At 35.4% G+C, this 13,852-nt stretch overlaps 1 protein-coding gene across 6 annotated transcripts in view; it reads right to left on the bottom strand.

Annotated features, from left to right (window-relative positions):
* Positions 1-13,852, bottom strand: part of TRIM67 (tripartite motif containing 67) — an 89,223-nt gene that overhangs the window by 34,192 nt on the left and 41,179 nt on the right. For all 6 annotated transcript variants that reach the window (XM_074220458.1, XM_074220459.1, XM_074220460.1 and 3 more), the window contains one exon: positions 12,041-12,151. In XM_074220458.1, the coding sequence (XP_074076559.1) occupies positions 12,041-12,151 (111 nt within the window). The remainder of the gene's footprint in view (positions 1-12,040; positions 12,152-13,852) is intronic.

Raw genomic sequence — 13,852 nt, 5'->3', positions numbered from 1 at the left:
AACTTTGATATTCTTATAGATCAAAGAACTAACTTAAGAAACCATCTACTAAAACTCCTTAATTTTACAAATGAAGAACCTTTGACTCAATAAAGTTAAGTGACCTGCCCACAATTATAAATGTTATCAGCCTCAGAGACAACATTGCCCTGTCCTCTGCCCTGCTCCTTCCACCATCTTCCTTATGACAGTCATAACTTTATGTTAGTTTTTTTTTTTAGGTTTTTGCAAGGCAAATGGGGTTAAGTGAATTGCCCAAGGCCACACAGCTAGGTAATTATTAAGTGTCTGAGACCGGATTTGAACCCAAGTACTCCTGACTCCAAGGCCGGTGTTTTATCCACTAGGCCACCTAGCCGCTCCTTTATGTTAGTTTTTATTTAAATAAATTTCCTTCCTTTTTTTTTTGTCAATATCTTGCTTTTGTTGTGTTTATAAAGGTCAAGGCTGGATCTTCGTTTTATAAAAATATAAACCTTGAAAATGAGCTTGTTATACTATTCCTAATTCATCACTTAATATTTCCTTCCCAAGAGAGGGTTTGAGTGAAGTCATTCTCAAACAGCCTCAGGACATTCTTACCTGGATCTGCTGAAGTATGTTCTTGAGCTGCACCAGGAACTCTTTAGCTTCCTTTGCTTTATCAGAAACACCATTCAGTGCTTGAGATAGCTGTGCCTAAACCATAATATGCAAATATGGAAGAAAGAAAAATCAGAAAAAGAGAGCAAAATTTACATTTAATAAAAAAACCCTTCCATTTAAAGAGTACATCCCTTTGAAGATCTCAGCCAGTATAGAATAATGCTAACAATAGTTCAACTTTATATAACACTTTTTGGTTTGCAAAGACCTTGACACACATGATCTCATTTAAAGCCACAATAGTCCTGTGAGGGAGTGCTTCTATTATTATTATTATTTAATACAGCTGAAGAAACTGAAACTCTTAGAGACTAGGGAGCTTGATCATGATCATACAGCTAGTGATTAGAAAATGGCATTTGAACCTAAGTATTTAAGCAACCTAGGTAACTGAGAGGAAGGTAGAGGTCTGTGTTCTAAGCCTGAAAACCTCATAAAATCACTATCCATCAGTTCTCATATGGTCACATCTATGATGTTGCCTAGTCACTGAGGGGATGAGATAAATAGGTTATGAGCCCTGCCTTCAAGGAGCTTGCAATTTTATAGGAGGTATATGACATGTACACAAATGACAACTAGAAGTAATACAAATAAAGAGATTGTATATTATACATTTAATATGTATTAGTAGCCAAGGGGGAGAGGCAAAGGGACTTATCTGGCTATGTTACAGCTCTTCCATTCTATCCTTTTCAGCTGTCCTTCCCCCAGGGTTCTAAGATGCATAGCTTATGCACAGTGGAAGCATGTGGCACCAGCTGCTTGTCAATTTGTTGCCAGTTCTTCTGATTCTTAATAATTTTGTGATGACTATCATTGAGAATAATAGAATCTTAGCATTGGAAGGGACTAGAGGTCAGTAAGGATGGTCTTTCTGATTATTTATACTAAATCCATGCTTCTCTAAAATAGATATTAGTATAGAATAAAATATTAATGACAGTTTTTGGGATACAATGAATTGGAGTCAAAGTGAGCTACTGTAGATTGTTGAATGACTAAACATTACTGTCAGTACATGAACATAATGGAATATTATTGCATAATAAGAAACATAACAAATAAGAGAAATTTAGAGATGGAGACAGGGGAAGAGTCATAAATTATTGTAGTAGAGTGAGGAAAGCAGAACCAGGAAAACTATCTATCTATTTATCATTTATCTATCTATGTAATTACTGACTGAACCAAAAGTGTTATATGATTGTATATGTCTATGTACAGGATTGTCTTCCTTGAGGACAGGAATTGTCTTTTATCTTTTTTTAACATCCCTAGCACTTAGCACTAGCTTGGCTAAAAGTACTTAATAGATTTAATTGAATTGAGTACAAATGGAATAGAATACTACAGTGCTCTATTGTGTACTATTGTGAAGTGAGAGAAAATGGATGCTTTCAGAGAAGCCTGGAAAAACTTTTGTGAATTGCCACATAATGAAGTAAGCAGAATCAGAAAAATAATTTATATTACAATATCATTATTATAAAAATGAACAATTTTGAAGGCTTTTATAAACAATGTATTTTATATATAATGAACATATTTTATAAATTTATTTATTTATAAATATGATAAAGAATGAAATTTGAAGATTTGGAGAATAATTTATCCAATAACAACAACACTTAAAAAACTTTGAAAGCTTCAAGAACTATGAACAATTCAATGACCATTCAGGATTTTGGGGGATGAATAAAGAAGCATGTTACTACCTTCTCACACATAAATTTTAGACTGAGGATGCAGAATAAGCCATAGTTTTTTTGAACACAGTCAATAGAAAATTGTTTGATTATATATATTTATTATAAGGAACTTTTTTTTCTTTAGAAAATTTTCCTAGAAATTTTCTTGTAAAAATTGGGTGGGGGGGGGTGAGAAGAGAAAATAGATTTCTTTTTGTGAAAAAACATACATAAATATGTACAAAACCCACACAAGATAAACTTGGGAGGTAGTGGTGGTAATATTCTAACAAGTATCTGGTTGGCAGAACTGGAAGACAGCCTCATGACTCAGTAGACACTCTCTGGCTAGTAAGAATCTTAGAGACTGACTTGTTAGTGCCAGTTTGAAGTGACTCAGCTCTAATGAATCTAAAAATCAGCTTCTTGAATATCATAATATCATAATATATTTGTCTTAGCTTGAATTCCTCACTGATGATCAAATGAAAGAGAGGTATAGAGGGAGTCCTTGATTAGAAGTGGGAAAAATCTTAGTTCTTTTTCCAGCCTGAAAAAGTCATTTTTACATGTTCTCATCAGTATAGGTTTAGGAATCGCAAACATGCCAACCAATATGGTATCTGGTAGTGAAAACAACAGATCTGGAGACAGAGAATCTGAAATTGGATTCTGATATTGTCTCTGTGATCATGGTCTGAGCTTCAGTTTTCTTATCTGTAAAATCAAGGAAGTAGATTTTATTTCTAAAGTCTTGTACAGCTCTAAATCCTATTATAATCTAACAAAATTATATTGAACTCATGGGAACAAGGAAACAGTAACACAGATGGAATTTATGTGGATGAGACTGTTTTATAAAGCTGTGCTAAAGAAAAGAAAAGAGGCCACATCTCTTCTTCACCTTCCCTGAGATAAGTCAGGTCAAGAATTAAGCTCTAACTTAGAGTTCTCAGGGTGACATACACAGTAAAGGAACATAAGAATTGTCATATGAGGTCAAACCAAAGACCTATTTAGCCCAGACACCAGTTTCTGGCAATAGCCCAAAGGAACAGTTTGTTAGATAGCATGGTCTCTGTTTGACTTAACATTATTCTTCTAGTTCCACAACCTACACAGACTATCCTGGTTACCCATTTAATGACTCTTGATTAATCAGTTGTGAATTTTTCCATACTTTTCTGGAACTTCTTTATTGAGGCTTCCTTCATAGCTGCATGATGAAATGAGTAACATTCTAGACTTAAAGTAAAGAGGATCCAAATTTGAATCCCAACTAATTGTGTGACTGGGTTTTAATCTTCCCAGGGCTCATTTTTCTTCATCTGTAAAATTGGGACGTAGTATCAACAAACAATTATTAAGTATTACTTTTGGGTCAGGTGCTGTCCAAATGCTGGAGATGCAAAAATAGCAGTGTCTCTTCTTTTTTTTAATTTATTTTTTTATTCTCATTTTGTACAAATTTTTTTTTACATTAATAAAATATTCTTGTTTACAAATAAACAAAATACCCCTCCTCCCCCATGAATATAGATAGACTTGCTTGGGCGAAAAAAGTAAAGGGGAGAGAAAAAAAATTAAAATTAAAAAAAAATAATAGTAATAATTGTAGGTATGGCCAGGTGACGCAATGGACAAAGCACCAGCCCTGGAGCCACGAGCACCCGAGTAAACCCAACCATCATCCAGCCGTGTGACATGCAAGCCACCCGATCCCCATTGCCCTGCAACAACCAAAAAAGAAGAAAAAAAAAAAGACCCAAAATAAAATAAAATAGTAATGATAGTAGGGGTGGCTGGGGGGAAGACAGAGCATTGGCCCTTGAGCCAGGAGCACCTGAGTCCAAATCCGGCCCCAGACACCCAGAGATCACCCTGCTATGTGGCCCCAGGCAGGCCATCCAGCCCCACTTGCCCTGCACCCTCCCCCAAATAATAATAACAAAAAATGTGCTTGAGTCTTTGTTCCAACACCAACAACTCTGTCATGGGTGGATCTCATTCTTTATAAGTCCATCACAGAAGTTACTTCCATATTTTTCCACCGTTGCCAATGCTGATCACAACTGTTTCTTCACACATGCATAGTTACAATAGGCTTATGAAGCTATAAAAAGAACTTAGAAATTATATACTTCATTTTTCTCCAACTATTTTAGTCACAGGAGTCTTTTGGTTTTGAAATATATTGATAAAACACAGTCTACAGAGCTGGGGTTTATGGAATACCCCAAAGATAAAGGAGAAGTGAGAATTTTTTTTTTAGGTTTTTGCAAGGCAAATGGGGTTAAGTGGCTTGCCCAAGGCCACACAGCTAGGTAATTATTAAGTGTCTGAGACCAGATTTGAACCCAGGTACTCCTGACTCCAGAGCTGGTACTTTATCCACTGTGCCACCTAGCCACCCTGAGAATCTTTTTATCAATGTAGAAAAGTAAAATTAATTTTTATATTGGAAAATGCTGAAAATGACTGCTTTTGATATAAATATAATTTGTATTTAAACATTTTAGGAAAAAAATATGGTTTACATTTTCACTTTCTCATGTGATTTTATTTATATTACAGGCATCCAATTCACTTTCATGTCATGGTATAACCACCTTGTTGTTATAGTTCTCTTTGAGAATGGAGAAAACAACTTTGTGAGTAATAGGAATAGCCCCACTGATGATCAGATTCCTTCCTTCCTCCTTCTGTCTTTCTTTCTTGTTTGTCTTTATTTTAGAAGTATAGGTAAATGCTGTAATTGCAAGAAAGAGTTGGCATTATGTGTGTATTTATAGACTGTTGTGGAGCAGGAAAGTTTGACAATAAGTGAAAGCTTCCTAGATAACATGAGCCCGAAGTATGTGGGTTCTAAAAAGAGAGGGATGTGCCTCTGGTATAGTCTTATGAATGTTTCTATAGAAAGGGAAAGTGGTTGATGTGATATTTTCTGATTTAAGATCATTAAATTGGAAAAAGAAATGGCAAGCCACTTTAGAATCTTTGCCAAGAAAGCCCCAAATGGGGTCATGAAAAGTAGGGCATGACTGAAATGACTGAACAACAACAAAGAAAATTAAAACTCTTTATTTCCTGGAGACTGCGAGTAGGTACTGAAAACCCCAAATGGGGCCATCTGTCTGTCTGTCTCTCTGTTTGTTTATCTATCTATCATCTATCTCTATCATTTATTATATGTCTGTCTGTCCGAATATCTATCTTGGAGAAGAAAATAGCAAACCACTCCAGCATCTTTGCCAAGAAAACCCCAAACGGGATTATGAAGAACAGGGTGCATCTGAAATAACTGACAACAACTACAAAGGACATTAAAAATTTTTTCCCCTGGAAACTGTGAATGGGTGCTGGAAAATAGATAACATTTAAATTACAACTGCCAAGGAAACAGGCCCCCAACCACTCACCTTCAATTTGTGTTCCCGTTCTTTAGTGACCTTGGTGAGTAATTTGGCTTTTTGTCGAGTTAAAGCATCACCAGGGCATCACACTGAGCAACCAGGCAGGCCTCATAGTCTAGTCCATTTTCCTGGAGGAAATCAAGATTGATGAAGAAGAAAGGTTAAAATGAAATGCTGTTACTTTAAGGTTTTATCTCTTCAATTCTACTACACCCCTGAATCTTCAACATCTAAGTGAATTCTCAATGTCATATTTCTTTGTGCTTCCTCCCATCCTCCTTTTTAATCTGTGACCTGAAATATTTCATGACTACCTACTTCATCCTGTTAAGAGGGCTAGTCTCTCACTACTCAATGGCTCTACAGTTTATTCCTTTTTGAAAGCTTACAGTCTAATTCTTAACAAGAATCATGATCCATTTACATAAACATGACTATAAATATATTGGAGGAAGCTGTGAAGTAGGAGAAAGGTAGATGAATATAGAGTCAGCAGACAGTCATTTACTAAACCCCTTGAACTTGAAAAAATCCCTTACTAGCTATGTAACACCTTGTTAAACTGCTTAACTTTTCTAAGGAAAGTACTTTGTACAATTATAAAAATATAAGATACATTACATTATACATGTAACATATAACAGAACATATTAAAGTACCCTTTAAATGTGAATTGTCATTGTGTTTTTTGGACCTTTGATTTCATGGCTACAGGGAACTATATTTTTTCCACTGTTATAGAATGGTGACCATTTTATGGTCTAAGAATTTCCTCGAGCACTGAGAGATTAAGTGACTTGTATATGATCATACAGTCAATATGTATATATGTGTGTGTGTTATAAATACATATATATGTATATATACATATATATATATGTATATATCAGAGACAGGAATTAGATCCAGATATTCTGAGCTGTATATTGACTTCTATCCATCATGATACATGACTTCTATTGTGCCTCTACCATGTTAAGAGTACATAACTATACACATACACACATATAAACATGAAGCATGATATAGGGTAAGGAACAATGCCTCTGAAGTCAGAGGACTTGAGTTCAAATCTTGCTTTGATGCTTACTACTCATGTGACTTTGGCCAAGTCTTTCTCAAATTCTGTTTTTTCACCTATAAAATGAGAGGGTTGGATAAGATGGTTCATTTTTTCTCTCTCTCTCTCTCTTCTCTCTCTCTCTCTCTCTCGTATATATATGTGTGTGTGTGTGTGTGTGTGTGTTGTGTAATCTTATTGTAAAGGGATGGTAGTTATTGAGTCAGTCACCCCATCTCACTTACTCACTGACTATCAGGTAGGAATACATATTGATGTAATTAATCAATCAAAGGGTAGATATCCAATGAATTCCTGATTCAATAAAAGGCATTTCAACTAGGTGTGACATCAAGCTCTGTCTGTATTTATTAAGAGACTTGGTCATATTCTCTGTGGTTTATATAAAACCATTAAACTAATTTGTAACCAAGGAATTGTGTGTCTTCAGTTTAGTATTAGAAACCTTTTGTAATAACCCTGAAAAGGAATAACCTGAGAGAGAGAGGAGTGTGCTTCATCCTCAGTCTTGGTCTTCCACCCTCTCCCCACCTTGGTTAGAGGGCAAGGATGTTCAGTGAGGGGGAAGCAGAAGCTTGCCTTGCCTTTGATTGTGAAGGGTTGAGTCATATATGAAGTGTGCTCTCAACCTTTCAGGTTCAGAGGTGGGATATAGGTAAGGCACATCTCTGCATCCCTGGTTAGCATAGATCCTTGGGAACTTCAGAACATTAGAATATTTGGATTTTTCATTCTTATCTAAGCCGTATTTCTGAAACAGCTAATGGCAGTGTATGTATCTGAATCAAAGAGCAGATTGAACTCAAGGAGAAAAGGCAAAGTCAAAGCTGTACAAGTAGTCAAGCAGAAAGATTATATCATACTATACTTGTTTCAAAAGGAACATCATGAGGACTCCACAAAAGGGTAGGACTTCCAGAATTTGTGATTTACTCCCTTTATATTCTAAGCTTGAAATCACCTTCTGGATTCTGTGTAAAACTTGTGGTACTTTAGTATAGATTTTGGGGAGAGGGAGTATTTTGTAACAACTATGATAAATATCTATTTCTAAAAATTAATCAAATTTGGCTAATTGATATCTGCCATTAATTGAGTGGAACACTGGTGGGCTCACATGAGCAACGACATTAGCACCCTCCCAATCCTATTCAGGGTTAACTCTAGAGCAGGGTCAAACTATATCCAGAATGTCAAACTTGGTCAATCTCATTCATATATAGCCAGTCAGCTAAGGATGGTTTCTATATTTTAAATACAATAAAACTTTATTTAAAAATATAAAAATCATTTTTAGCTCATACATGGTAGATGTCAGCAATAGCCACTCTCTGGAGACATAATCTTGCAGCATGAGTAAAGGATGAAAAATTAGCTCCAGAATGTGCCACACTATTAAATATTATATATTTGCCACCAAAGACCTGTCTGACTACTTCTGATGGGATAGTTTTTTGAATTGTCAGATAATAGAATACAAACTTGGGCAGGTCTTTTCAAGCTGAAAGGGCCTCAAGTACAGAACTTCTGAGAAACTATGTGTCTATCATCTAAGAATCAGTTTAGCTAAATTCAGAGAACTTTATTACCATAAGGTTGGCTATCAACAGAGGAATTTTTTTTTTGCCCTTAGAAAGTCATGAAATCTTTGTAAATGGAGTAAGTCCTATATTTACAAAATCACAAATCTTCTCAACTTCTGAAGAATAATGCATGAAATATAATCTCTATTTCAAATGATGAAGTTAGGTGGGAAGCTTTTATTATATTACTGGGTCCCAGTTAGTGCAAATAATGAATCCTTGGAAGATGGCCATATATTATTAAAATCAATACAGTTCAAAGTTATAATTATATAAAATATGGTAATTTCCATTTTAGCCAAATGGAAATGCAAATTTGAATAATGCTACTATTTTATAGAATACATTATTTACATTACTCCAGACCTAGTTGTATTTATGGCATCCTTGAGATGAAAAGAAATTTAAAGGTCATTTAGCTTAATCCCCTCATCTTACAGATGAACAATTCAAGGTTTAAAGGTTCTTTCTAACTTTGATATTCTTATAGATCAAAGAACTAACTTAAGAAACCATCTACTAAAACTCCTTAATTTTACAAATGAAGAACCTTTGACTCAATAAAGTTAAGTGACCTGCCCACAATTATAAATGTTATCAGCCTCAGAGACAACATTGCCCTGTCCTCTGCCCTGCTCCTTCCACCATCTTCCTTATGACAGTCATAACTTTATGTTAGTTTTTTTTTTTAGGTTTTTGCAAGGCAAATGGGGTTAAGTGAATTGCCCAAGGCCACACAGCTAGGTAATTATTAAGTGTCTGAGACCGGATTTGAACCCAAGTACTCCTGACTCCAAGGCCGGTGTTTTATCCACTAGGCCACCTAGCCGCCCCTTTATGTTAGTTTTTATTTAAATAAATTTCCTTCCTTTTTTTTTTGTCAATATCTTGCTTTTGTTGTGTTTATAAAGGTCAAGGCTGGATCTTCGTTTTATAACAAATATAAACCTTGAAAATGAGCTTGTTATACTATTCCTAATTCATCACTTAATATTTCCTTCCCAAGAGAGGGTTTGAGTGAAGTCATTCTCAAACAGCCTCAGGACATTCTTACCTGGATCTGCTGAAGTATGTTCTTGAGCTGCACCAGGAACTCTTTAGCTTCCTTTGCTTTATCAGAAACACCATTCAGTGCTTGAGATAGCTGTGCCTAAACCATAATATGCAAATATGGAAGAAAGAAAAATCAGAAAAAGAGAGCAAAATTTACATTTAATAAAAAAACCCTCCATTTAAAGAGTACATCCCTTTGAAGATCTCAGCCAGTATAGAATAATGCTAACAATAGTTCAACTTTATATAACACTTTTTGGTTTGCAAAGACCTTGACACACATGATCTCATTTAAAGCCACAATAGTCCTGTGAGGGAGTGCTTCTATTATTATTATTATTTAATACAGCTGAAGAAACTGAAACTCTTAGAGACTAGGGAGCTTGATCATGATCTACGCATGTTAGAAAATGGCATTTGAACCTAAGTATTTAAGCAACCTAGGTAACTGAGAGGAAGGTAGAGGTCTGTGTTCTAAGCCTGAAAACCTCATAAAATCACTATCCATCAGTTCTCATATGGTCACATCTATGATGTTGCCTAGTCACTGAGGGGATGAGATAAATAGGTTATGAGCCCTGCCTTCAAGGAGCTTGCAATTTTATAGGAGGTATATGACATGTACACAAATGACAACTAGAAGTAATACAAATAAAGAGATTGTATATTATACTTTAATATGTATTAGTAGCAGACTCAGTAAAAGGGACCTTTTTTGACAGAATGAAACATTTTACTCTATTTTGAAAATACTACCCTTTCTTCAGTCAAAACCACTATTCATTAAATCAGCTTCTCCATATGAGGCCAAGGAAGAAGGTCATCTTGAAATGGGAGATAGAGCACTAAAAGATTGCCTTGATTTCTTTATCTAAAAACTGACTGTTCGTATTTTTGACCTTTTGTCAATTGGAGAAGGATGTATTTTCTTATAGATTTTTACAAAGTTCTTTATATAGTTGAGATATGAGGCATTTATCTGAAAAACTTTTAATAAAATTTTCTCCCAATTTTCTACTTTCCTGCATTTGTTGTATTTCTGTGAAATCTTTTTAATTTAATGTAACAGAAATTATACATTTTTATATCTCATTCTTTTCACTATCAAAAGAGAGTGAATTTTGCTTTAATTTTTTAAATTATGTACTTAGTAATTACTGATAAAAACAAACATTTCAGTATACAAAGAAAAAAACAACCTTTTATGTGAAATTATGAACTTCTATAAAGTTTTTTAAGTGTGTATTAAATTTAACTTGGTAGTAATCAATTTGTCCAGTTTGTTTCTATCAAAAAAATCAATAAACATGAATTTATTAACTTCCTACTGCATACTAGGTACTGTGTCCTTTGGAAATTCTTTTTTTTTTCTCTTTTTCAGTGTACTTTAAAAGGTTTTATTGATACCTTTTTCTTTCCTTTTTTTTTTGCATCCCTTTTACCATCCACTAACTTACCTCTCCACTTTTCCATAGAAGCCCTTCCTTGTCAATAAATATAGTCAAGAAGAACAATTCACTATACTGGTCACATCTTAAAATGTCTTATTCTCATTCCTAATCCATTACTTCTCCGCCAAGAAGCGGATGGCTCTTACCTAAGGCTAAGATGAGATTCCAGGAATCTTTGGTTCCTGGGAACATGAACAAGACATTAGTAACTCTTAGTAATTTTCAACTGTCTCTGCAGTGTCCTTAGGGAATAATCAAGGTAATTCATAATTTCCTCTATAGAAAGAGGGTTATACTTACATCTACAACATGTAGAAACTGTACAATTCTGAACTGGTCTGTTTGCTAGGGATCAAATTCTAAGTAAGGTTGGATTGCTCCAGAGGACAATTGGAAATTTATTCTGTCCTGTGGGAACTTGCACTTTTGAACATGAGAAGAAATAACACTGACTTGCCATCAGTGGACACTCTGTTAAGCAACCTGACAGCACTGGACTATGCCCAACTTGTTTTACAGAGGTCACTTTTCTCTGATCTTGACTTTTCTATAGGGGATTAGACAAAAGAGCAGAAGTTACCAAAATATGTAGCTCATTCAATGTCCAAGTTGGGAGGACACTCAAAACTCATTTAGTACAACAATCCCCATCTCACAGATGAGAAAACTGAGACCTAGAGAGGCTGAGTGACTTAGACTCACTAGCCATCAGAAGGGCCCCCAAATAAGTACCAGGCACCACGCTAAGCATTTTACAAATATCTCATTTGGTCCTCAGAACAATCCACAAGATAGAATCCATATTTTACCATTGAGGGAACTGAGGCAAAATAGAGGCTAAGTGACTTTCCCAGCGTCATATAGCCATTAAGTTTCTGAGGCTAGATTTGAATTTAGATCTTCCTGGCTCCAGGTCAGGTCCTTTATCTATTGAACCACTGAGCTACCTCTAGAATATTATTATAAAATTTCTACTAACAAGCAAAAGGGAATCAATAGAATTCCAAAACCATAGGAAAAGGTTTAATTTTTAATTACAAAGTGTGAGAAGAGGCAGTGGAGGTAGAAAAGAGAGGAAAAACACTCTCTTTTCCCCAGAAAGGATCATGATAAAGACACTTACCTGCAAAAACCCAGAAGGGTCATTTTCTTTGATCACTTCTAGGCAGTATTCCATTAGGCCTGTTGACTGGCGTAACTTTAAAGTACAATGGTTGATCTGGTCCCAAACCACCTGCAAAGAGGAGAAGAGCTCATACTGGGGTGTCACCAGTCTTTCTGTCTTTTGAAGAGAATTAAACAAAAGGTTGGGGGGCAGCCAGGTGGCAAAGTAGATTGAGTACTGGATCCAAAGTCAGGAAGACTCATCTTTAGGGGTTCAAATCCGGCCTGAAACATTTATTAGCTATCTGACCCTGGGCAAATCCACTCAACCTTGTCTGCCTCAGTTTTCTCATCTGGAGATGGAAATGGCAACCTATTCCAATATCATTGCCTAAAAAATCTCAAATGGGCTTACAAATAAGTGAGGGGAGCTACCTGGAAGTCTGCTCTGTTTGTACATGAATTCTGCATGCAATCTGTGATAAGATACGATGTTGAAACTTCTCCCAATGATTTTTGGATTAGGCACCCAAATATACCTTCATGAACCCTGAATATAGAAAAAGTAGGATTGAGATGACTCAAAGCAAGAGTGATTGACTCTGTCTATCCATGGGTAACTCAATGGACTTTGGTTTCTTCACACATGCATAGTTACAATAGGCTTATGAAGCTATAAAAAGAACTTAGAAATTATATACTTCATTTTTCTCCAACTATTTTAGTCACAGGAGTCTTTTGGTTTTGAAATATATTGATAAAACACAGTCTACAGAGCTGGGGTTTATGGAATACCCCAAAGATAAAGGAGAAGTGAGAATTTTTTTTTTAGGTTTTTGCAAGGCAAATGGGGTTAAGTGGCTTGCCCAAGGCCACACAGCTAGGTAATTATTAAGTGTCTGAGACCAGATTTGAACCCAGGTACTCCTGACTCCAGAGCTGGTACTTTATCCACTGTGCCACCTAGCCACCCTGAGAATCTTTTTATCAATGTAGAAAAGTAAAATTAATTTTTATATTGGAAAATGCTGAAAATGACTGCTTTTGATATAAATATAATTTGTATTTAAACATTTTAGGAAAAAAATATGGTTTACATTTTCACTTTCTCATGTGATTTTATTTATATTACAGGCATCCAATTCACTTTCATGTCATGGTATAACCACCTTGTTGTTATAGTTCTCTTTGAGAATGGAGAAAACAACTTTGTGAGTAATAGGAATAGCCCCACTGATGATCAGATTCCTTCCTTCCTCCTTCTGTCTTTCTTTCTTGTTTGTCTTTATTTTAGAAGTATAGGTAAATGCTGTAATTGCAAGAAAGAGTTGGCATTATGTGTGTATTTATAGACTGTTGTGGAGCAGGAAAGTTTGACAATAAGTGAAAGCTTCCTAGATAACATGAGCCCGAAGTATGTGGGTTCTAAAAAGAGAGGGATGTGCCTCTGGTATAGTCTTATGAATGTTTCTATAGAAAGGGAAAGTGGTTGATGTGATATTTTCTGATTTAAGATCATTAAATTGGAAAAAGAAATGGCAAGCCACTTTAGAATCTTTGCCAAGAAAGCCCCAAATGGGGTCATGAAAAGTAGGGCATGACTGAAATGACTGAACAACAACAAAGAAAATTAAAACTCTTTATTTCCTGGAGACTGCGAGTAGGTACTGAAAACCCCAAATGGGGCCATCTGTCTGTCTGTCTCTCTGTTTGTTTATCTATCTATCATCTATCTCTATCATTTATTATATGTCTGTCTGTCCGAATATCTATCTTGGAGAAGAAAATAGCAAACCACTCCAGCATCTTTGCCAAGAAAACCCCAAACGGG

This window comes from Macrotis lagotis, chromosome 2 (genome assembly GCF_037893015.1).
Source record: "Macrotis lagotis isolate mMagLag1 chromosome 2, bilby.v1.9.chrom.fasta, whole genome shotgun sequence".
Taxonomy (NCBI): Eukaryota; Metazoa; Chordata; class Mammalia; order Peramelemorphia; family Peramelidae; genus Macrotis; species Macrotis lagotis.
Note: the sequence above shows the minus strand (reverse complement) of the source record. Positions and strands in the feature narration are given on the sequence as shown.